Source organism: Aythya ferina, assembly GCF_964211825.1.
Source record: "Aythya ferina genome assembly, chromosome: 10".
Classification (NCBI taxonomy): Eukaryota; Metazoa; Chordata; class Aves; order Anseriformes; family Anatidae; genus Aythya; species Aythya ferina.
In genome coordinates, this window is record NC_140306.1 from 14,466,058 (window position 1) to 14,491,512 (window position 25,455).

Here is a 25,455-nt window from a genome sequence, read left to right on the forward strand (position 1 = left end):
TTGGAACTGTCTTTGTTTTATTTAATCATAGATATGCATAAACTTCAGTGCCGTGGTTTTGATTTTACTGCTTAGAATATAATGCCTATGTTTGTCCTTGCAACAGAAATCAACCAGATTATTATGAAGTGGTTTCTCAGCCAATTGATTTAATGAAAATCCAACAAAAGCTAAAGATGGAGGAGTATGATGATGTGAATGTTCTGACTGCTGATTTTCAGCTTCTCTTTAACAATGCAAAGGCTTACTATAAGGTAAGGAAAATATATATAAGGCTCGAATTCATGGGTTATAAAAGTGATAGAGATACATTCAGCTTCTCATTTGGTTTTGCAAAAACCTTTGTTTTGCCTTTATTTTTGGTAAGAAAGCAACATGCACTTACTGTTCTTGTTTGCATATTTTTCCATTACGTTGACTCTATCTTTGTGTGATGTCTTGCTATAGGAATTTGTCTGTGGGGATACTATACAATAGTATGGTTAGAGTCTTTATGTTCTTTTCCAAAACCAAAAAGCAAAAACAGAGAAAAATACTGTTCTATCAAAGCCTTCACATTTTACAAGATATTCTGTGTGACCTTTTGAAATAGATTTTTTTTTTCCTCAAAAGGAAGAGTTTATAAATAACAGTGAGTATACAGAGAGGTTATTGAATCTGTCTCTTCCATCGGGCACTTACTAAAATGAAAAAAGGCACATTGATTACTGCGGTCAGTGGTGACAGATGGTGAGTATATGTAATGTTGTGTTTCACCAAGGCTGCTGCCTCCTTGTCAGTTCCTCCAAACTTGGTATGCATTGTGTTTCAGATGCTGTTTATGGGTTGCATTGCAGTTGCTGTAAGGAAGGAGAGAAAAACTGGAATAATCTCATTTAGTGGAAGCTGTATTAATTACATAAAATAGTGATATTGTATATAGTGACTGAGATGATATGCCAAATTAAACCTTTGCTGCTAATATTGCCTTTAACATATCTGTGTCTTTTGGTGGTGGTCCAAATGTTTGCTTTCTGAATAACCCAGCCAGTGTAATCGGGTGACATTCAGAAAAGCAGTGTTTATTTTGTGTTTGTGCATATTTGTAGCTTTTTTGAAAAAGAATCAGATTTGTGGATTAATTCATTTATACATCCTGGTTACAGTAGGAAAAAGCACAAAGGCTTCAAATTTATTGGGTACTCCTGAAGTTTTACAGGGTACTTGCTTCCCCTTAATGTTGTATTTTTGTTTGTTTTTTTTTTTTACATGAGGATAAAGAAATAAATCAGAGCTAAATAAAAACATCATACGATGGGTGAGCAATTGGCTAACGGGCAGGGCCCAAAGGGTTATGGTAAATGGGGCTGTGTCAGGCTGGCGGGCGGTCACCAGTGGGGTCCCTCAAGGCTCCATTTTAGGGCCGGTACTTTTCAATATTTTTATAAACGATCTGGATGTAGGAATAGAGGGTATTTTGAGCAAGTTTGCTGATGACACCAAACTTGGAGGAGTTGTGGACTCAAATGAGGGCGTAAAGGCCTTACAGAGGGATCTGGACAGGTTGGAGAGCTGGGCGATCACCAACCGCATGAAGTTCAATAAGAGCAAGTGCCGGGTCCTGCACCTGGGACGGGGAAACCCTGGCTGCACGTACAGACTGGGCGATGAGACGCTGGAGAGCAGCCTAAAAGAGAGGGATCTGGGGGTCGTGGTAGACAGCAAGTTGAATATGAGCCAGCAGTGTGCCCTGGCAGCCAGGAGGGCCAACCGTGTCCTGGGGTGCATCAAGCACGGCATCGCTAGTAGGTCAAGGGAGGTGATTGTCCCGCTCTACTCTGCGCTGGTGTGGCCTCACCTCGAGTACTGTGTGCAGTTCTGGGCACCACAGTATAAAAAGGACATGAAACTGTTGGAAAGTGTCCAGAGGAGGGCTACGAAGATGGTGAAAGGCCTTGAGGGGAAGACGTACGAAGAACGGCTGAGGTCACTGGGCCTGTTCAGCCTGGAGAAGAGGAGGCTGAGGGGAGACCTCATCACAGTCTACAACTTCCTCGGAAGGGGGTGTCGAGAGGCAGGAGACCTTTTCTCCATTAACACCAGTGACAGGACCCGCGGGAACGGGGTTAAGCTGAGGCAGGGGAAATTTAGGCTGGACGTCAGGAGGGGGTTCTTCACAGAGAGGGTGGTTGCACACTGGAACAGGCTCCCCAGGGAAGTGGTCACTGCACCGAGCCTGTCTGAATTTAAGAAGAGATTGGACTGTGAACTTAGGCACATGGTCTGAACTTTTGGGTAGACCTGTGCGGTGTCAAGAGTTGGACTTGATGATCCTTAAGGGTCCCTTCCAACTCAGGATATTCTATGATTCTATGAAATGATGGCAGGAAACAATGACTAGAATTGTACAAAATGCGGGATGCCGTTGCCTACCGAATACTGGGCTTAGAATTCTGCCTGTATTGTAAAAATCTTGCATGTAGAATAGGAAACAGGTAGCTGTCTTTCAAGGCTGTAGGAATGTTGATGCTGCTAGAGAAACACAGAGTTGAGAGGTGAAGGTATGGCACACAAACATAACCTCATCTTTTTTTTTTGTCTTATACCTTACCTGAGCAGTTCCAATGACACATTTAATATAAGGAAATCTGATTCATTAGCAAGGTCTTTGTTGCAGTAGGTACTTTATTGGTAATGTTAGACTACAATGGAAACCTTAGGTTTTTTAGTATTTTCACTCAAGTTATGCTTTTGAGCATCTTACAGTAAGGAAGAAGGGAGCAGACTAGCTTTTAAGCCTGGTCTTCATAACTTAGTCTGATGTCTAAAGAATATTTAAATCTAGCAAGGTAAGCTTAGGAATAGTTTTCCTGTTGTTTTCTCATCTATATTCTAAGCTGTCAGAGACTGAGTGAAGTAGAGTGTAATGAACAGTAATAAGGAGACATATCTGCAACAACACCTGGAACAGGCTGTGACAGGGGAAAGGGAAGGAAAAATACAAAAGTGGGAAAACAGCCTTTTTTCTGGATAATTTTCTTAGTCATGTTAATAGGCACATGCTTGTCTGTCACTACCAACTCGGTATTTGCAAAACTTATTTTGCTGACTAATCTAGCTCTTCCCCAAAATATACATAGACATGTAACCAGGTGGCAGCATGTTGTCAAATTCTTTGGCATTTCACAGTTAATACCAAATTATGGAACAATGCAAATCATTGCAGTGTTTACAGAGGTACTTGCACATCCATTGGCGTTCTTTGGTAGAAATGAATTTTCAAGTGCTGTATAATAGCAGCAGTATTGTCTTAAGTCACCTTTCATAGAATTATGTCCTAGAATGGCTTGGGTTGAAGGTGACCTTAAAGATCACCTAGTTCCAACCACCTGCCGTAGGTAGGGACACCACCCACTAGATCAGGTTGCCCAGGACCTCATCAAACCTGCTCTTGAACACCCCCAAGAATGGGGCATCCACAGCTTCTTTGGGCAGCTTGTGCCAGTGCCTCGCCACCCTCTGAACATTTCTGGCCGTAGTGTTAGTTAGCATGTTTTAAATATCAGAACTGATGTGCTGCAACAAAAGCTAGTGATCTCTCAAGATTCATATAATGTGCTTGTCTAAACCTCTACTCAAGTAGTTTTATTGCTTGGTTTTTCCAAAGGCTTAAATACTTTGAGGTGATAGACCTTACAATTCCTAGTGCTTATTACCATTCTTAATACCTCTGTTAAAGAACAACACAAGCATGTATTTCTGAGGTTTTTCTCTTATTTAATACACTTAATGCATTTCAACTAAGAATTTGTAAATTGCCTTCAGATAGGAAAATTTTGAATTTAAAGAATGTTTATATTGTTAATTTGTTTGTTTTGCAGCCTGATTCTCCTGAATATAAAGCTGCCTGCAAATTATGGGAGTTGTATTTGCGCACAAAAAATGAATTTGTTCAAAAAGGGGATGCTGATGAGGAGGATGAAGATGAGGAAGGACACGACCAAGGCACAGAACTAGTAAGTGTGGTCATGACAGCTACAGCTGGAGAAAGTCATGCATGGCTCTGTATGTCAGCTGACCTTGAGAAGGAGCTTGGCCTCCATGTTTGGAAAGGCATTCAATCTCTTCATGGTTAAATTATGCTCCAAAAGATATTTTTTTACACAAGTTTAGTAGTTACCAGTTAATTATTTCACAGCATCATGTGTATGTTACATTTTTTGTCTAGCAAAAAAGAAAAAAGATGTTTTCTGATATAGATAAAGTGCGATTCTGGTTCAGGTGAAATTAATATGACGTGTGCTTGATATCATACCAACACTGAGGTTTGATGCAACCAAGCTTTATGTCTAATGGTACAGCTTTCCAGTGTGGGTCCCATTTGGTTAGTGCAGCTGTTCTTGGAGTGTTTTATAAGCCAGATCCAACCATAGGAAGTTTGGGTTTGTCTGTTTTTTCTGTTGTTGGGATGCATGTTTTCACTACTGTTGGCTATCAAGTTTGTTCTAACAGCATGTAATGTATATCTGGCAGTCTGTAGTGTAAACGTGAAATTAAAGTTTTCTCGTGTTTCACCCAAATGCATAAACAATATTGTTTTTCAAAGGTGCATACATCTTTTATAGCTGTTTTTTTTTTTTTCTTTCCTGTCTTTGAAAAATTAATTCATATATTTCAATGCAAATTGAAGCACTGTACTTTGGCTGTTATTGAAACTGCTTGTGATTTAATTTCTCCTATTAGTCATCTCCAGGTTACCTGAAGGAGATTCTTGAACAGCTTCTTGAAGCTGTAGCTGTTGCCACAAACCCATCAGGACGCCTCATAAGTGAACTGTTTCAGAAACTTCCATCTAAAGTGGTGGGTATTTTAATAGTAATGATTTCATTCTAAGTTTGAAACATGGGAATTTCCATAAATCCACCATTATGCAAAGTCTGGGGATGCGGTACTTCATTACTGTGTCATTAGTGGCAAACTCCAGCTGTTTTTAGAGCTTCTTTGCTCCTGCCCATTCATTCCCAGCCCTGTCATTGGAGATGGGGGTTTGTCCTGTTCTGCCAGTTTAGTTAACTGTTCTTCTTTAGTTGAGTTTTTAATCTTTTTACATCTAAATTCATTGTTCTTATCCAGGGTGTGGCATAACAGGTTTAACCCGCAAAACAAATAATTAGAAGACCATTACCATGTACATGTATTTTGCTTGCAGCCAGAACTGTTTCATTTCATCAATAAACTGATGTAAAGTAATTGCAGATATCTGCCTTAGATCTGACTCTCCAAATTGATGCCTGCTGCTATGTTTATGAAATTTACACTGTTCTTACCTGCATTTAATTTTTGCTAATAGCTCACAGAATGGATCACAACTGTTTGTAATAATAAATAATTTTTTTTTGTTTTCCAGCAATATCCAGATTATTATGCAATAATAAAAGAGCCCATAGATCTTAAAACCATCGCACAAAGGATACAGGTACAGTAAGCTTATTAGTATATCATAGAACGCTTCCTTTTAAACAAGTCTGAACTAAAAGTGATAAAAGCTACAGTTTAAGTGGATAGGAAAAGCAGTACATTTTTCCCTGCTACTGAAAAATAGGAACGCTCTGCTTATTTAATGTTCTCTCCTGGCTTAATGCTGCCAAAATAGCTGTGCTGAAGGTCTAGCATTGTAAACCATAGTGTGCTGGCACTGAGCTTGAATCCTGGGTTTCTTGATGTTTAATTGTCTAAAGTAATTCCTTGGCAAGTACTGTTAACATAAAACATCGATGTATTGAAGTGTGGTCATGCCTTATCATCACCTCCTTCTTCTCTAGTGCTGAAAATAGATGTTTTGTACTGATGCGTTTTTTGATTTGCTTTTCCAGCAATTTGAAATAAGGTTCTGTAATTCTAGCATTTTGTGTAATAGCAAAGAATAACACAAAGGCTAATTGAACTAGAGAATAAAGGAGAAATAACATGTTGTCAGAACCCTTCAAAATTAAGATAATCTACCATATTAAGGTTTTTTTCCATCTTTTACTTAGTGTTCGTATGATCAAGAAGGACTTAGCACTTCTGTTGTGTTTTTTTCAAAGTACTTACCTGTTTTTTATAAATGTTCTCTTTATTCTATAAATGTTGTCTTTATTCCTTATGATTTCTCTTTGCTTTTGACTTCATTCTCATGCTGTCTGAAGATTGTCAATAAGCAATGCTGCTTTTTCTTGTATAGAATGGGACTTACAAAAGCATTCATGCAATGGCCAAGGATATAGATCTTCTCGCAAAGAATGCCAAAACCTACAATGAGCCTGGATCACAAGTGTTCAAGGTTAGTTTCAGCTGTTAAGAGTTAAATCAAAGTTCAGATTTTCCTTACTGTTTTCTGTGCTCATTGTTCATTGAACATATTTTTAGTTTAAGGCCCTGAAAACTGTTACCATTTAAAAAACAAGCAAACAAAAAATCTATTGTTGTTTTTTCCTTATTTATATTCCCCTTTGTATAATTGGGATACAAGCGATATTTTTTCTTGACACATACGAGTTTTTCCAATTAAATTTTATCTCAGGAAATGACTTACATGACTTCTTTGGAGGAATGGAGTATCCCATTACTTTTGTGATTGACGTTGAAATGGCTGAAACTACAGGTTAAAATGATAGCAGTAATCAGCTATTATCTCTTCATGGATCTCAGGAACTGTTTGTGGTTTTCATCATAAGCTTAAAAAGCAGAGTAATGCCTTGCTTGCATGGTTCTTGAAGATCCTCTTTCCTTTATCTGTATTTTTATGACCAAATTACGCCTACGATCTCAGGTAGTTAAATTGTTTTGTATCTAAATGTATAAAAACAAAAAACTCATTTTTGTTTTGAATTACTCTAGCTGAAAATAATCTTCTTTGTTTTCAACTTTAAACAAAAAATTCTTTTAATTGACAGGATGCAAATGCAATTAAAAAAATATTTAATATGAAAAAAGCTGAAATTGAACACAGTGAGTTGGCCAAGTCAAGTCTCCGAATCAGGTACTGGAAATAGAGTTCTCTTTATAAACTCATGAAAATCTCTGTAGATATTCCCTTAATTTTGCTGTGGCAAATATATGGGGAAATGATCGCTTGCAAACTCATTTTATTGTTATTTTAAAAGTTATAAACCACAGAATGGCTTTCAAATAGAAACTTCTCTGGTGAAATATTTCTGTCGTATGCTTGATTGTCAAAAAGAAAGTGTAATCGTCTCTTTTAAGCTATGACCAACTTCCACCATATGTGTTTGTAAGTTAATAATGGAAAAGAAATGGTGAGGAAACAGTTTCTTTGTTTTGTTTTGATGTAGAAAAAATGATGAGCATTGTTCAACCTTATTAGGGCTTGAAACACAAGAGCTCACAATTAGGTAGGGGCAGAAACACAGCAACAAGACCACAGGCAATAGGTACGTAGAACAAAGTCCATATTATATAAACTCTTATTTGAAAATCTGTTTCTGTCTATGAAAGAGGCACAAGACACTGAAGATCTGGACTTACAAATCAGAGGAGTAGAGTTTGGGTCTTGAACAGGCAGGTATAAAATACTGTTGATCATCGTATTTATTTCACAGAAAGATTTTATTTGGGAAATGGTGCTACCTGTGAAAATCCATGGTGTACAGAGAAGTGATGTAGTCATTATAGATTTTTTTTATCTGAAATGCAATTGGATTTATTCTTGTATAGATTTTTACTTGTGAGTACCAGTCAAAAGTAAATTTAAATACTATTTTCCAGTTGGGGCTGCATCATTTATCCAGAAAATAAATCAATGTCTTGCAAGTCCTCCTAGGAGTTAGCAAACTCTTTCTAGGATAGACTCTGTATGTATATGAGCTCTTTAGTAGCACTTGATACTAGAAAATAAATCCTGTTCGTGTCCTGTGAAGGTTTGTGTGGTATAACTGAGAACCCTAGCACTCCCTTCTTTTACTGAAAGGCAGGTTTTATTGTGTTGCTTTTTTTGTGGTTGTTTTTGTTTTCTTTTATTTTTCTCCAGGAAAGTGTTTAGATAGTGTTAGTCCTGAGCTATTGTGTGTGAAAGAAATGAAAGTTACCTACTTGATTATTACTGTTTGGTGCTTTGACCTGCTCAACATATGTAATGGTTTTCCAGGCTCATTCTCAGTGTTAGCATGCTTCCCATGTTGTGGGAACCATTGTCAGAGCTATTGCTGCCAAAAAGGACAATATAAAAACAGAAACTTTGTTAAGGAGTAATTCTTGATGTATATTCTAACAATTTCTCTTAAAAGTATGTGTGGTGCCAGAAGATCTTGATTCTACAAACATGTAATGTACGTAATGTATTTGTTGGAATACATACAGGCCCAGAGGTTTTCTATATAGATAGTGGCTTTTATTTTTTCCTTACTGCATTGATGAAGCTCAGGATGTCCCAAGTTGTATTTAATTTGGAAACTTAACTGTTTTTCTTCAAAATAATGCTATTTGCACAAAAAGGGATGACAGATAAATCACACTGATATTTGTTAGTTGAATTCCTCTCTTACACTGCCAACCCATTTCTACTTCTCAGCTCCTTTATTCTAGATGTTCTTACATTCTCAGTGGATCTATGAGGCCTGAAGTAATCTGAATGTCAGAATAATTGACGGCTCCCTTCTTTGTTTCTGTAACTTGGCAAAAAATACTTATTTGTAGTGCCTGAAACAGGCTATAATAATACTGAACTGCTTTTGTGTGTGTGTGTGCAGTTTCTTTTTTTTTTTTTTGTTGCTGTTTTTGTTTGTTTGTTTGACACCAAAAAAGAATGGGTGAGAGTAAAGTGTAGTGAAAAACCAAACCTTTCACCTGCTGTTCTGAAGCATTTCACTCGTTGCTCTTTTTATTACACCATTGTTCTTTTTGTGTGTGTATTTTTTTGCTGAATCTCCATCACAGAATCATTTACAACTTGATAATTGTCTCAAAAGGGGGTCTCTTTTGCTTATTGCTGATTTTGGTTAAATACCCCCATAAGTTTATTTAATTTATTTTATTTTTCTTCTGGGTTTATGTCCATTTTAATTTGTCTTTGGTGGATCGTGCTCCAACTCCTCATAATGCTACTAACCAAAGTCCTGCAGCTATGTTGCCTCAGTGTCCCAAGTAACCGCACTCTGCCAGCGCAGAGTTCTTTGTATCCTTTGTCATACTAAATTGCTCTCTGTCAGTGCATTTAACTGTCCTCCCTTAAATGAAATCACGCAATAAAGTTGCTTGACAATATGCAATGTCGACTATTGGTAAAACACGATGGATCTTCATGATTAGCTTTATGTGGATGCTACGGAACATTTTGCTGGCTGCTTTCGCTGCTATTGTAGGCTGAGCTGTGTGTATAGCTATTAATCCTCAATCTAAATGTTACCTCCTCCTGACTTTTTATAAAAACAAAATCAATATTAAAATGCCGGGGCCCTAAATGTATCTTAGTGTTACTTTACTTTTGGCTTTAAAACATATATTATTTTTTTTAATTAATTTCTGGACCTTTTGTCTGCACTATCAAAGTAAGTCTGTAAACAGCTATATTCTTGCTGCATCTTTTCTTGGGTCTAAGGTGGGCCTCTTTTGTTCCCCTTTCCTTGGCTTGTCTCTTCTACCTTAAGGACTCCATCAAATTTGACTGCTTCCAAGCTGACAGGTCCTTCCTCACAGGGTAAAGGCAGTGTTGGTGATGAGAGAAATTCTTCTAACAAATATTATCGGTAAGTAAATTGTGGACTTGGAGGAAAAGCTGGGTCATCATCACATGAAAATACTGATTTATTTTATTTATTTTTTAATTTCAGTTGGGAGCGCTCTTCAATGATCAGTAGTGACTTCAATACTTTTGATTTCAAATATATTTTAGTCATATTTAGTGTGGTTTGAGAAGTTACTTTGCTGTAATTGCTCTTACATGTTTGATTTTAGATTTAATGTTTGAGAACACCTGTCATTAAATACTCCTGTGTACAATTATTTCATTAGAAATGTTGTGAAGATCAATATGCTAGGCTTCATTACAAAACAAAGCAGGTGAAAAATTGCATATAAGTAAATTGTAAATCTAGGAAAATAGTATTTGGAGGCTGAAAATGAATAAGTAGGACTAAATAAGAGATGGAAGATGGAAACCAATAAAATAAAAGCCTGTAAATAGCAAGTATTGAATTTAGGATGCACTTACGGCAGACTTACTGGGTAGACTTGCTTACTAGAGGCATTCTGGTTTGTTCTTTCATTCATCAGTTGAGAATTTTGGTACGTATCAGCGGTATTGTCTTCAGTCTAAGAGTTACTGTCTGGAAGCAGTACTACTCCCGGCAAATCCTTTGTGTGTACTCTTGAAACCATGGCTGAACACTCAGCAGCAGCAAGGCTCTTTCAGGTGTTGAGCATTTGTATGGAGTTGGTGTCATTTTAAGCAGCATATCCAATTTTTTCCCAGACTTGACTGCTCCTGTAGGGCAAGACTGAACCCACTTCTGGTGTGAAATGCTGTGTCCCAGATTTGGGAGAAAGAGAATGATGCTGAAGAAGGCATCGTGAGAGCATAGTCACTTAAAAAGGAGAGAAGATCCTTCACGGGCAGGCACTTTGTGTGTTGAAAAACCTCAAGTAGTTCTGGGGGAGAGAGAGAATTAGGTGTATACAGCTTAAAGCGTGCTAGATTTCTTCATGTAGACAAATCCTCATAAAGTGAGGTTAAATAACAGTGTTATTAATTGGGAGTATAATTAATACTTGTTACCCTTCCCAATTAGTAATTCAAATACTCAGGCATTCAAAGTTGGACAGGATATATACAGCTTGAACTCTAGCTTTCTGATTGCATGTCCAATCTTTCAGTTTGAAGGACCATCCCAAAGAAGGAAGCAAACTCATGGGTCATTAACAGTTTCCCTTGCTAAGCTCTCCATATATATTTTTTGGCATAGTCACATCTGTTTTCTTGATAATCTAGGTAACTGTCACGAGTTCCATTGGTTTACTTACACACTCAGGATGGCTGTTCGTGGTGGTTTGATAATGAGAACCTTTTGCTATTTTTTATTTCTGAAATCTCTTTCTTTCTTTGTTTTTTTTTTTTTTTTGTAGTAACAAAAGATCAGCCCAGGGGGATCGTTTATCAGCAATTACTATGGCATTGCAGTATGGATCAGAAAGTGATGAGGATGCAGCTTTGGCTGGTAGGAACTGAAATGCTGTTTTATTTTCTTTAATTAAAGTATTTGGAATAAGCAAAACTGTACAGCTGATCGCTTCAAGTATCTTTATTGCAAAAATATTTTGCAGTGTTTCAAAACTCAGTTTATAATTCTGTGAAATCCAATCCCTGTTTCCTCTTAAGTATGAATTTATAAATGTGCAGCTGGTAAATGGGGTAGGCCAAACTGTCTTGTGTGTCTTGAATTTAGCGTGTATATTTCTGAGGAAATATTTCAAGGAACACTTGGGTGTTCCTTGCTATAAAAGATTCACAGTGCTGTGTTTGTTTGAGAGGAATCTCACGCTTGCTCGTTCTGGTTTATATTCTCTTGCTGTCTTGTGCCATTGGGTCTGTCTGAACTTGGCCCTCAGGCAGATCAACACTACCTCTCAACTTGGTGTCATCTGCAGACTTACTGAAGGTACACTCTATCCCCTCATTTAGGTCATCAATAAAGATATTAAATGAGATAGGCCCCAGTACCGACCCCTGGGGGACACCACTTGTAATGGGATGCTGGCTGGACTTAACTCCATTAACCACAACACGCTGGGCACGGCTCTCCAGCCAGTACTTTACACAGAGAAGAGTGTACCTGTCCAGGCCACGGGCAGACAATTTCCCCAGGAGAATACTGTGGGAGACTGTGTCGAAGGCTTTGCTGAAGTCTGGGTAGACTACATCACCAGCCCTTCCCTCATCTGCCGGTCTGTTCACACGGTCATAGAAGGAGGTGAGGTTGGACAAGCACAACCTGCCTGTCGTGAACCCGTGCTGGCTGGGCCTGATCCCCTGGATGCCATGCATGCGCCGTGTGATCTCACCCAAGATGACTTGCTCCATAACTTTCCCTGGAGCCGAGGTCAGGCTGACAGGCCTGTAGTTCCCTGAATCCTCCTTGTGACTCCCATCTACAAGAAGAGCCATATCAGCAAGTCTCCAGTGCTCTGGAAGCTCTCCAGATAACCAGGAACGCTGATAAATGGTGGAAAACCTGCCAGTCACCTCTGCCAGCTCCCTCAGCGCCCTAGGGTGGAGCCCATCTGGTCCCATGGACTTCTTCTGACATTCCAGATGGAGGAGCAGGTCTCTAACTGTCTCAGGGAGTGATTCTCTACCTGAATCACAGCAGACATCCAGGTCAGGGCGTAAAGTACCCTGAGCATAACTGATCCGACTCTTATAGACAGATGTAAAGAAGGCATTGAGAACCTCAGCCTTTTCCTTATCTTCAGTGATCACATTCCCTGCTTTATCAAGTAAAGGATGGAAATTGTCCTTGGTCCTTCTCTTGCAGTTAATATATTTGTAAAAGGATTTCTTGTTCTCTTTTACTGCAGTGGCCAGTCTGAGTTCAAGCTGGACTTCTGCCTTTATAACTTCCTCTCTGCATATCTTAGCAACTTCTTTGTAGCTGCCCCAAGTAAGCTGTCCCTTCTTCCAGGATGTAGACTTTTTTTTTTTTTTTTTTTTTTTTTTTTTTCTCCTGGAGTCTCAACAAAAGTTCCTGGTTTACCCATGTTGTTCTTCTTCCCCTCCGGCTTGCCTTACGGGACTCAGGAACAGCCTGCTCCCGTGCCTTTGAGACTTCCTTCTTGAGGAGCACCCAGGCTTCCTGGATGCCTTTGCCCTTCAGGAGTGACTCCCAAGGGACCCCTACAACAAATGTCCTGAACAGGTCAAAGTCACCTTCCAGAAGTTCGAGATGGCAGATATAGATATAGAGAGTTAAATCTGTGAGCCTCTTCGGTTGTAGCAGTTGCCTAAGCAGTGAACAATCAGTTTCCAACATGGAGTTTATCCACACAGTTTCAGAGGCTGTCATGATGTAAAGGAGATTGTAGAAGATTTCCAGCTCAAATGTACTCAATATGAACAGCTTCTGCAGCTACCTGAAGTATAGATATGTAAAGACAGGCATAAAAGGTCATTATAAATTACTTGTTTATAAGTATTTCATGTCAAGTCTGGATGCTGCTCTTGGTTGTACTGGAATCTGGCTTCAGTTACATCTTGAGCATTCATTGTTATCTAGGTGCTTTGGGACCTTGGGAGACATTGATTAAAGCAAATTACTTGCTGAGTAAAGACTAAGTTTCTTCCATATACATTTATATGCTTTCCTAACTCTGTTCCTTCCCTGCTGTAGCACTGTGTAAGTGTACACATATGCTTTACTGCATATTTCTGCTGTACCTGCTCACTGTAGTTGTGGTAACAGCTGCGTGAAAGAGGAGTAACTGACTGTTCCTCTGTGCTGCCAGCATGTTCCCTGGAGACCTGGTGCTACTGAATGCTGAAGAATCTGCGGTCTTGCATTATGTGGCTGGTTGTACAGCCAAATGTGGATTTTTGTCTTCTGATCCAAATAGTAACTTCTTCAGTTCTCAAGATAATGTGTTTCCTGTTATTCAGAAAATGCTAATGTTCTACTATGTAAGAATATATAATGGTTGGCACACATCTTTTAAAGAGCATAAATGTTATAATGAAAATATAGTTGTATTCTGATGTGTTACGTAGACACTTTCCTTTTAGTGCTTGTTTAATTTACTGAGATTTCATTTTGGTGAATGTCTTGCGTTCCACTTCTTACACCAAGGAAGTACATTTCTTGTTTAGGATATTGAACTGCTTTTTTGCTGTCTTCCATGTCACAGAATATTAGCATGCGTGTTTCTTGTTTTTGTCTCACATAAAAAGTTCTCCTTTTTTCTATTCTGTTCCTTTTTGATGGAGCAGTCAGAACTGAACTGTTTGAGTAAACAATAGCAAAGACAGGATTTTGTTGCATATTCTACTTCGGAAATTTATTTTACTTGGTAGCTGTCTCTTAGCCATCAGGATTTATCTCTGCATTCAGACTGGTATGTTAGGTGCGGGGAAGAAGACAGAGTGTTGTCTTCAGTCTTTTGTTTCTACCTGAGTGATTCTGTCCAGCTCCTGCTTTGCAGGCTGCCATAGTAGCTGCTCTGCCATTATGCGATGCTGGTTGGCGTACACGCGCCTGATAATTTTAAGCATCTCCTCTGAATTAGTAATGAACGTCTGTGTAGTGTTTGCGCATCTGCTGTGGTCTGCTTGTGTTTTAGCTTGCGTCTAGCTTGTCTGGTACACTCGTGTAGATCTGCAGTGTCAGACTGCAGAGGAAAAATGATAGTACTATGTTGATATGCAATCAGAATGTCCTCTGGCTTTGTCATCATTTCAATACATCTTTACTGAAATTGAGTAGAAAATTTGAAACGTTGCCAGCCTCTATTGAGCAATAATGAAAATGCCAGCTGGAAACTTGGCTTGAGCGTTAGAGAACTGTCTTTTTGTGTAACTGAATTATCCAGCATGTCACCTGCCAAGCTTTCCTCTAAACTGGGATTTGTAAGAGAGCAAACAAGGATGAATAAATAGCTGTGTATGCAAAAACACATAGATTTTATTACTATGCCTGTCTGCAAGGTACAAATTATGCCAACTGTGTTACGGTGCAGTAGAAGCATTGGCCATTTATTGCTTCCCATCCTATATTTCTGTTGCCAGTGTTTTTTCATTCCGTCTGTGTTTCTGTTGCTCAGTAACATTTACTGCAGATGAAATTAGGAGAAATGTTACTTCATCAGAGTAGCTCTTTTGTTCATCCTAATCCTGAAGCATAATACATGCTTCATAAAGACAATAGGAAAAGTCTGCTATGAACATTTTATAGTACAGTATTTATTGATTTTCGAATTATTATAGAACTAGCATAAAATGTTTATTTCTCTTTCACTTTCTGCATATTAAAGGTGAGCTGCAGTGACAGACTTGCCTGTTAAAGTTCAGGTTTTTTTTTTTTAACTTGAGCCAGGATTATTATGCAATTACTGTATCATGGGATTACTATTTAAAAGATGATAGAAGTTCTGAAGTAATCTTTTTTGATATATTATTCAAAAATTCATTTTTATTTCAGCCATTTTCCCTAACAGACTAAAGACCTTTGAAAATTCTAGATATGGTTTTTCAGTTCATATTCTTGTAGTATACTCCAGTCAGATAGCAGAATCACAATGGTTCGGTGTACAAATGTATTTGGTACAGATATTGGTAGTAATGGTTTGACTGGTAAATAAGGGTGTAGCTGTTTTTATAGGTAGTGCGCTTGAATAGTCCTGTTTAGTATGAACACTTCTGCACGCTTCTATATGTAGAGTTTATTACCAGTGACTGAACTGAAGGCTCATCTGAAAAGAGAACTTGCTATTTAGATAAAGTGGGTTGTTTGTTTGTTTGTTTTTTTCCCATCAGCTTGGGGTTTGTGAGGTGTAGCCATTTGTGAAGTCCTTTTCTGGCTTGTGAATCTGACTACTGGAGAGTGGCTGAACACCCTCAACTGAGGGTCTGCATTTTGTTCCAGTTTAGTTCTCTTTTTGAAAAGTCATAAAAAAATCACTCTGACTTGTCCTGCTGAGAGTTTCTCATTTTTCTTTTCTCTCTGTGCAGCTGCTGCTCGTTATGAAGAAGGAGAATCTGAAGCTGAGAGCATTACTTCTTTCATGGACACTTCTAATCCTCTTTATCAGCTTTATGATACAGTTAGAAGTTGCCGAAATAATCAGGGCCAGCTCATATCTGAACCCTTTTTCCAGTTGCCCTCTAAGAAAAAGTATCCTGATTATTACCAGCAAATTAAAACACCTATTTCATTGCAGCAGATCAGGTAAGAAAAAGCAAACTGCCTCTGGTGCGATACTATTCAAAGGCTCCTTTCATTTCCAGCATCCTTAACTGCGGTCAAGTTGCTGACCTCTCATGTAGCGATACCATTTTTCCTCTGTGCTTTGTTGCTGCTTGTTTTGTGTCAGTCTGCATCAGTCTTCTAATCATCTTTTATCAATGGCTGCCATCCATGGGTTTATTTTCCACAGTGTTTCATTAGGAATGTGACCAGGTAGTTGCCATATCAATAATTCTGAAGGTGAGGTGCACAGCAGATGTGAAAGCTTCTGCAGAACACTCTGTTATGCCCTTCCCTTTACCCTGATGGCATGGTTACCTCTTACTGCCATGTTTCTTAAATCAATAGTCTTCAGCAATGCAAACTGTGGAAAGGTGTTTGCAATTATATTCCTTCTGTTTAGGTCACAGTCTAATTGTAGAGAATAATTATATTCATTCATGATGTAGTTAGTCTGGAGTGAAGTGCTAATGTAGCACACTGTTCATAAATCTGTGAGCCCTGAAAGATTCCTCAGCTGCCAGAGCACAGCTGTGGGATAAAAACGTGTGTAAAAAGCAGTGAGCTTATCTCGGGCCGCTAAAACCCAGGATAAACTAATATATTCACCATGTTAGCTCCATCGTGTATCAAGGTGCTGAGTGCATTAACAGGTCTTCATGGCCCTGACTAGCTTCAGGTGGCCCTGGCTTCCTTCCCAGGAAACCGGGAGCCCCATTTCAGGCACTGCCTGAGCTACATGGTAGGAGTGCTGGTCTCCAGCCCACCACAGCCATGCCTCTGCCTGGCTGTGGACCCCCACTGATATCCCCGCAGTGACCCAGACCTGACCTGTGGACTGACTTCCTAGCATTGCCTTGGGCCTCTGTTCAGGCACTGCCTGCACTGTGTCTGCTGACTGTGTCTGATCCTGCCCTGCAAGCTTGGCTTCCTGGCCTCACCTCATACTTGCCTCATCACCAAAAGTTGGCTGGATGGTCTGCATCTGGGTCAAACCTGATTGCTTGTAGCTGGCAAGGCCCCTGCCCTGCTGCCCATGTTGATGTGCTTGGCTCCCCTTCCCACAGGGAGGAGCCAGCTATTCCTGCTCCAAACCACCTCTTGTATCCTCGTGTATAAAGTTATGCTAAAACATCTTCCTTTAGAGTAGAGTGCATTACAGCCATAGGAAATGGAGTTGAAAACCAGGTCTGCAGGAGAGGTGTGACAGTGTTTGGTAAAGCAATAGTTCTTCTTCAGAGGGTCCTCACACTGCTAGTGTGTTTGTAATAGTTCTGTAAATTGTACCGTAGTACAATCTGCTAGATTTGTTATACTTGTTTAATAAGCAGTGTTTTGTTAAACTGGAAGGTAATAAAACCTTTTTCTTACCTGTCTGACAGTGTTATGCATGTTTTGGGGGGCAAGTACAGAGATGCAATATTGGTTAGCTGTCCGTCAGTGGCTTTAAATATTTTTTTCTTATGTCTTAATACAACTGTTGGCTTGGCAAAGGAATCATCTTTTCTTGAATGAAGCATAAAACACATTTGTTGGAAAACAGATGAAATTGAGAACATCACTGGCAGTTTTCAGGGAGCTTTTTGTCTGAATGTACCAAAGGGTATTTGTTCTAATTATGTATATGTGGATTTCATTGGGAGAAACCTTGTTTTGAAAATGTACTTGGTATCAGGAGAAATAATTTGCCATAGGGAAGCAGCTGTTACTCTACTTTCCTTACAGAGTAGGCAGGGTGCACCTCGCTGTCTGAGCAAAAATGATGCTCAGATGTATATACAGAACTTTTTAAAAAGATAGCATTTCTCATTGCCTGAGAGCTTAGAAAACAAAAAAGTACAGTCTTCTTAGAAATAGTAATTTTAATACATGAGTTAAATTATGGTATTTATAATAGTCTACATTGTTTTATCAAATTCTGAAATTCAATTATTGTTTAAATTGCCACATAATCTTCTCTTACTATGCTTAAGAAGCCTTGAAGTCATGCATATGTGTACTTAATTGCTATGCTTTAGGGAAAACTGAAGCAATCATGGTTTTACTGATATTACAACCATGCCTTTAGGTATTCAAAATAACCACTCCGTAGGGGTAGAGAGGTAGGATTTTTTGGCTTGGGGTGGAGGGAGGCACTTTTGTGTGTTTGGAGATGCACATTCAAGGAGTACATCTGTTCATAGACAGGGACAGAGAAGTTAATTGTCCTAGCACAAAACTGAAGGTGTTGGAGAGTACAGCCTGGCATTCCAGTCTCATACCATTTTCTGCATTGGCATCTGGATACTTGGGCTATGTACTGTCAGAGTGGACTGTGAAAAGGGAGCCAAGTATTTCCTTTTCCCCTGCCCCAGTCTGCTGTCACTATAAATTTTGCAGCTAATCCTGTATTTCAGGAGTCTGTGTTTGTTAAATGCAGGAAAATCCTTGCTCAATGATTTATGATAACTACAGAGAGAGTATCACATGTGTGGGTGTGCTTTGTTTGCTTGTTTTAATGAGATGCAGATTATAACCGTCCCAACCTCCTGAGCGCTTTGAGCACTAAGAGCCTCAGTGACTCGAGCTGAGTGCTGATCCCAGGCTGATTCTGGATGCGGGAGGTAATCCTGCTCGAGTTTCCTGCTAGTTTCCTCATGCCATGCTCTTTACAGAAATACAGAATAGTTGGGGTTGGAAGGGAGACTCCAACCACCTCCAGCCACCTCATCAAGCAGGGTCACCCAGAGCAGCTTGCCCTGGACTGTTCCCAGTTGGCTTTGGAGCATTTTCCCTGATGGAGACTCCTCAACCAACCTGGGTGACCAGTGCTAGTGTTTTACCACCCTCACAGTTTTTTTGTTGCTGTTTTTTGTTTGTTTGTTTTTAATTTTTTTTTATTGTGTTCAGATAGAATTTCCTGTGTTTCAGTTTGTGCTTGTCCTGTCAGTGGGCACTGCTGAGATGAGTTTGGCTCCTTCTTCGTTCCCTCCCATCGGGTGTTTATCCACACTGATAAGACACCCCCCAAACCGACTCAAGGATTACAAACCACAGAGCTGCAGAACAAGGATATACCCTTTAAAAATGACACTATGAAGGCTGTGATTTTTAAGGGGTGGTAGAAGGGCATGGTATGCAGGATATTTTGCAAACTTAGCATGGCTAAAATTTTCTAATTCAACAGCTGGAGGGATAGTCAGGAAGCAACGCGGGAACATACAGAACGTGCTGTTAGGTGGAACGCAAGTGCTGGATCCTGGCGTGCTTACAAGAACTGTGATACTCATTACATTTTATAGTGTTAGTAAATATGATCCTGAAGGCAAGTGAATCAGCCTTTCCTCCACCAGGGAATTCCCTGGCAGCTGTCCTCGCCTGATCTGCATGTGAGAGGTGTGTGTGTGTGTGCAGGGGCACTGCAAGCATCGCCTTTATTGGCATGCCCCAGTGTCTTCTGCTCTAGGAAGCTAGGGGCCATAGTTGGGGTTTAAAAAAAAAAAAAAAAAAGAGTGGATCTAGCATAAAGCACACTTGGTTTTGTGTGACATCCACTTCTTGAGTGTTTTTTTTTTTTTTTTTAAATGCGCTTTTCTTGTGAATGTTCATTCAGTTGTATGTGACATGGGAATTTAAACTTCACATTTTACTGAAATTAGTGCTGGCTTTTGTTACCTCGAGCTTAATTACTTGAGTTGAATTTATAATAAAAATGATCATCTAGTGAATAGAACTTGAAAGAGTAGAGACTGCTATCTGGGCTAGTCTGAACGTTTATATAAATAACAGCTTAAACCTATTACAAGTTAAGTTCTTAACGTAAGCATAACTTTTTTTTTTTCAAATATTTTATTATTACATTGACTTTTGGAAAAATAATATGTCACTGTTACGGTTTGCTTAATTTATGAATGTGCCAACTGGGAAAATGTTAGTTTTGGCCTCGCTTTGCAAAATAAACTGATGTTTATAAAATTCTTCTGTTACAAGATTGACAACTATTAGAGAGCCTCCAAAGGAGGACCATGAAGATGGGGAAGGGCCTGGAGGGCAACACGCATGGGGAGCGGCTGAGAGCCTTGGGTTTGCTCAGCCCAGAGCAGAGCAGGCCGAGGGGAGGCCTCATGGCGGCCTGCAGCTCCCTCACGAGGGGAGCGGAGGGGCAGGCACTGAGCTCTGCTCTCTGGGGACAGCGACAGGACCTGAGGGGACAGCATGGAGCTGGGACAGGGGAGGGTCAGGCTGGTGTTAGGGAAAGGTTCTGCTCCCAGAGGTGGTTGGGCACTGGGACAGGCTGCCCAGGGCAGTGGGCATGGCACAGAGTTGCTGGAGCTCAAGGGGTGTTTAGGCAGCGCTCTCAGCCATCAGGTCTGAGTTTTGGTGATCCTGTGTGGAGCCAGGAGCTGGTGGCTCCCTTCCAGTGCAGGGTATTCTATGATTCTATGATAATATTCTAAATTGAGAAGAGGCATGGTATTTGAGTTCTGCTGCGTTTGAGTATAATTAACTTCTCTGAATAGCCTTAATTAATCATCCCGTTGTTCACTGACAGCAAGTGTGTTGAAGAGGATCATAAAGTAGGAGGTTATTTGCAGGCTGTAACAGGATTACTTTGCACCTCTGGACTTTTCATTCTTCATATGTGTGGTTGGAAGTTGTCTGTCTTTCAAAACCATGTGGGCTAAGTCTTGATTCTACTTCTGTGGTCGGGCCTTTGATGAATTCAACTGTGAATGTAGGTTGTTCGCTTAAAATCAGACGGACTGCACCTCGTGTATCTAGTTGTGGATAAGCATACAGTAATAGAAGCAAGATTTTATTTGATGGTAAGGTAATTTGGATGACGACTCAGCCTTTTAGAAGACAGTGTTTCCTCGTCTTGTCTTCTGACTCTGGGTTAAGATTTAATGGAATAAGAATTAAGCTGCTTTTCTTCACTCGTGAGCTACTGTCAGGGTCTTCACTTCTCTATCAGCTTAAAAATTCTGCTTCTGTAGAGTCATGAGGAGGAAGAGAATTAATTTTCATAGTATGGTATAAGACTAACAGCAACTTCATATGTTTCTCTGCATTGTGGTGCTTTAGGATTAGGCTGCAGTACCACAACGTGCATATGTCACTGCCTAAATGCACACATGAAGCTAGTGTAAGATACTGAGGCATGCGGAATAAGTGGTACATTTTAGATGCTCCATGTGACAGTGGTGTTCTGGAGTCTGCATAAGCAATCCCAGATTTAGTAGTGTCAAGTGGCTTGGGATCTGCTGATAGGAAGAATCACCAATTTTTTTTTCTACCATATCGTGAAAACACACAGGACCAATTTAGAATGCCCTTTTCATAAAAAGAGTTGTTGTAGGCAGGATGTATTCTGTAGGAGAAATTACTCTTTTGTTCTGCCTGCAGCTTGCTTTGGATGTGTTTCACTTCAAAGGATGTGGCAAGTTTCTCCTTTCCTCAGTTTGATAAAACTGGCACCTAAACATACTGAATTTGGTTGAGCAGGACCAGGTTATGTTACTAATAAGTAAATCAGATTTACCTTATCATACCGATAGTGTTCCTTCATAGATTTGAAACTTGGATGCAATATAGATATAGAGCTGTATATTGGCTTTAATATCTCATGAGGATTGTAGTTCATGTTCTTAATCAGTGTAATCCTAGACCTTTTGATTCTTGTTTCTTTTTTCTTTTTTTTTTAATGCTGACATTAATGCAGTTTTAAGTTGCATATGGAACAACTCCAAATAAAGAGGAGTAGTACAAAGTGATTGTGAGGAGTGATTTGATTTGGAAAAACAGTACCTCAGTTGGGATGCAGCCTTCCAGGTGTCTCTCTCAGAAAGCTGAACTTACACCCCATGCGACAGCGATCAAAATGCAAACTTGCAATTCTGTAATTTTAATTTCTTAAATTAATGGGGAGATTAGCAGTTGTTTTTCTTACAGTTGTTGTTCCTTCTGCCATCTAATCTCTTAAAACTTATTTTAGTTCTCTGGTAGAAGGCAAACATGTCAGAATTGCAAATGAATATATTTACAAACTGCATGCTGCTAAGTTTTAAGCAAAATTTGAGCAAAGAGTTGAAAGGTAGGAGCATTGCTTGCAGACTTGCTTGCTTTCAGGGGGATGAACTGCAGAACAGATCTTGAGAGGACTTTATCATAGCTCTGATTATGATTGCTGAATCATGATTCTTTCTCCTCTAATAGTTATCTTTAACAGTAAAAAGCATTGAGGCATTTTAGACGTTTGTCTTCTGTATTTAATATTCAAATCTAAGGCTGTTGTGGTAGGTTTCATGTTATTAGATCCCTACTTAGAGCCCAAGCCTGCAAGTTTATCAGTATGAGAGGTCACTTTTGTCTGAGGAAAATCACCTGGAAATAAATGACATGGGTGCCATCCATATCCAAAGGCAGAGAGAATCTGTTGGTCTGTATTTCTCTCCAGTGCTTCTTATGAATTGATTTCTGCACAGGACTTGCTATCTTTGATTTGATTTGATTTGATTTTTTTTAAATATTCTTCATTTCGTAAGTAGTATAGATGACTTGGAAACTTTTTTCTAAGATGTAGAATTGCATGCATTTAGTCATGTTTTTCTTTTCCATTAATCCATTGAAAGTTTGTATCTATAATAGCATCTGTAAACAAGGAAATTGCTGGTTGTTTATGCACTTATTTACCCTGTGTGCCTTGACAGATTAGGATGTTCTTAAATCATTCAGTTTTGAAAAACTAAAAACAGCCAAAGTTTTTAATAAATTTTGTTTTATTGATCAGGATGTCTGGTGCAGGTTTTCTTTTAAACCTTTCTATTCTACGTTTTCTCAAGTTCTTAATGATGCCTTTAGCTTTTGCAATACCAACAAGAGCTTGTGTGCTGAAGTCCTGTAATGGGTCGTCAACATTTTGTTGGACTCGAAGAACTCATTTGTACATTTTACTCCATAGATTTTGCTTTCTGTACCAGCCACCATTCAGATTAGCTGGAAAAAATGTAGTGTGGCCTCTAATATTTGTTACCAGATGATGGCAAGAGCATGGATTGGACTCTGTATTTTCATCCTGAATATGTAGGAGCATACACATCACAAGTTAGTGGTCTTGTGGGAAAAACAGTCCTGAATGTAATGTGTCGCAACAAATAATTTTCTCCACATCTTACATATCTAGGATATTTGTCCAATTTTTTTTCTCATAGACATTGAGGAAACTCAAGTTCTTTGGATCTGAGAGAAAAGGCAATTACTACAGACATGTGCAGCTGGCATCCAGGAAACATGCGGTTAGTTGGATGTTTCCTGCAAGAAAATTCTGTAGATCTGGAAATACACGTGCAGTTCTCAGTAGTTTTTATAACAGTATAACAGTGTAATATTGCTGCAATAACACCTTGCAATTGTAACAACAGGAGAATATATTGTGTTTCCCCGCCTAACTACAGCTCTCTAGATATTGGATTTCTCATAAAAATGAAAGTGTTTAAGAACTGTTTTGTGGTGTGTAGCTCATGTGGAGTAACTGATTTGTTTGTTTATTTTGCAGAATGAAACTGAAGAACCATGAGTATGAAACCTTAGATCAGCTGGAGGCTGATCTGAACTTAATGTTTGAAAATGCCAAGCGCTACAATGTCCCCAATTCTGCCATCTATAAGAGAGTACTGAAAATGCAGCAAGTTATGCAGGTATCTGGAATAGAACAATCAAAAGGATGTAACTTGTTACGTGAATTTATTTCCCTGATGAATAATTTTCCAAAACAATTTTTGAACTAGACTCATATTTGCAGTAGTATTTTCTTGGTTGTGATTAGCTTGCTGATAGTATCTTGTGTCTTCTATCATATCATGTAGTGGTTAAAAAGTAGTCTGAAAATTGCTTCCAGAAGTAGTTGATATCAGATGCTTAAGAAGTGAAGTATGGGAGTGAAGAGCATCATTGGGTGATTTTTCTCCAGTAAACCTGCTGCCTCCTGTGCTTTCTCTTGGTCGCCCTAATTCCTTACCATGACTATTTTAAGTTGGGAGAAAATTGGAAAAGTGCTGAGTTTGTTGTTGTTGTTGTTAAGGGTTTATAGTTAAATACAGGTTGTTGGTAGTTAAATACTGTTGCTAAGGCTGTTTAAATTTCATTAAGTGTTGAATTCAGATAGTTCACTCAACAGTTTTTCTAGCAGATGAAAAGGATTATACCACTATTTAAATCGGCAAACTTGCATTAAATAAATCGCTGGAAATATTTTGATGGTGCATGTGTCCTTACACATGTAAAATCTATAGCTTCACCTTATTGTATGTATCTGATCTGTTCTGGAGTTTAATGTTCTGAAAATGTCCAGCAGTGAGTTCGGCTTCAGGGATTTGTCATTTCTTCAGGCAAAGAAGAAGGAGCTTGCTAGGAGAGATGACATTGAGGATGGTGACAGTATGATTTCTTCTGCTACATCTGATGCTGGAAGCTCAAAAAGGAAAAGGTATGTACTTCTATAGTTTTATGCAGACCTTTACATTACTACTTTTTTCTGGTGAACGAAAACCTGGACGCGAGCCAGCAGTGTGTGCTTGCAGCCCAGGCAGCCAACTGTGCCCTGGGCTGCATGAAAAGAGGAGTGGCCAGCAGGGTGAGGGAAGTGATTGTGCCTTTTATTCTTTTATTCTCTTTTATTCTTTTATTCTCTTCCTTTTTCTTCTTCCTCTACTTAACCTAACAGTAAAAAGAATATGCGAAAGCAACGAATGAAGATCTTATACAATGCAGTTCTGGAAGCTCGAGAATCAGGCACAGGCAGACGGCTCTGTGATCTGTTTATGGTTAAGCCATCCAAAAAGGACTATCCAGATTATTATAAAATTATCTTAGAGCCAATGGATTTGAAAATGATTGAACACAACATCCGCAACGATAAGTATGTAGGGGAAGAAGCAATGATTGAAGATATGAAGCTCATGTTCCGAAATGCAAGGCATTATAATGAGGAAGGCTCCCAGGTACCGTTTTGTTCTGCAGTCACACTTACCTCTCTCCATTTTTTGCAGACGTAGGATTTATATTTGAATTTTTAACTATTACTCCCAGGATTTATGGTAGTTGTTTATTGAATTTAAATAGAAACGTAACTTCTTCTCTCCGCTGGTGCTTTAGAATATGTTCGTATAAACATGAAAAGTAGTATGTTCCCATGTAATAGTGTATTTTTTAACTGAAGGTTAGACTTATTTCCTGTTAGCTAGCTTTTTTCCTTCACTTCAACAAATGTCAGCTGAATATTTCCTTCCTAGTATGTTCACAAAAAAAAACAAATGTCTGGTTATTAAATTTTCATTATTTATCACATGAAGGTATTTGCACTGTGAAGGGTCACCAGAACATGTTCTGATGCACAGAACCACTGAGAAGGGATGTCTTCCTTTATTGGAAGGAAACCAACTTCGTTATCATGGAAGTGGAGAATAAGTAGTCTGAAATGAATATGCTTGTCACTTATGAATATTTTGCGAACCTCATGAAGTTCAACAAGGCCAAAGGCAAGGTCCTGCACCTG

The 25,455-nt window shown here is 39.1% G+C and overlaps 1 protein-coding gene across 10 annotated transcripts in view; it reads left to right on the forward strand.

Annotated features, from left to right (window-relative positions):
* Positions 1–25,455, forward strand: part of PBRM1 (polybromo 1) — a 62,601-nt gene that overhangs the window by 4,556 nt on the left and 32,590 nt on the right. For 8 of the 10 annotated variants that reach the window (XM_084530796.1, XM_084530797.1, XM_084530800.1 and 5 more), the window contains exons 4-15: positions 107–254; positions 3,861–3,995; positions 4,723–4,839; positions 5,387–5,455; positions 6,203–6,301; positions 6,915–7,000; positions 9,624–9,722; positions 11,098–11,189; positions 15,689–15,905; positions 23,458–23,599; positions 24,290–24,387; positions 24,625–24,901. In XM_084530796.1, the coding sequence (XP_084386922.1) occupies positions 107–254; positions 3,861–3,995; positions 4,723–4,839; positions 5,387–5,455; positions 6,203–6,301; positions 6,915–7,000; positions 9,624–9,722; positions 11,098–11,189; positions 15,689–15,905; positions 23,458–23,599; positions 24,290–24,387; positions 24,625–24,901 (1,579 nt within the window). The remainder of the gene's footprint in view (positions 1–106; positions 255–3,860; positions 3,996–4,722; positions 4,840–5,386; positions 5,456–6,202; positions 6,302–6,914; positions 7,001–9,623; positions 9,723–11,097; positions 11,190–15,688; positions 15,906–23,457; positions 23,600–24,289; positions 24,388–24,624; positions 24,902–25,455) is intronic. The other 2 variants (XM_084530794.1, XM_084530798.1) reach the window with 1 other exon arrangement.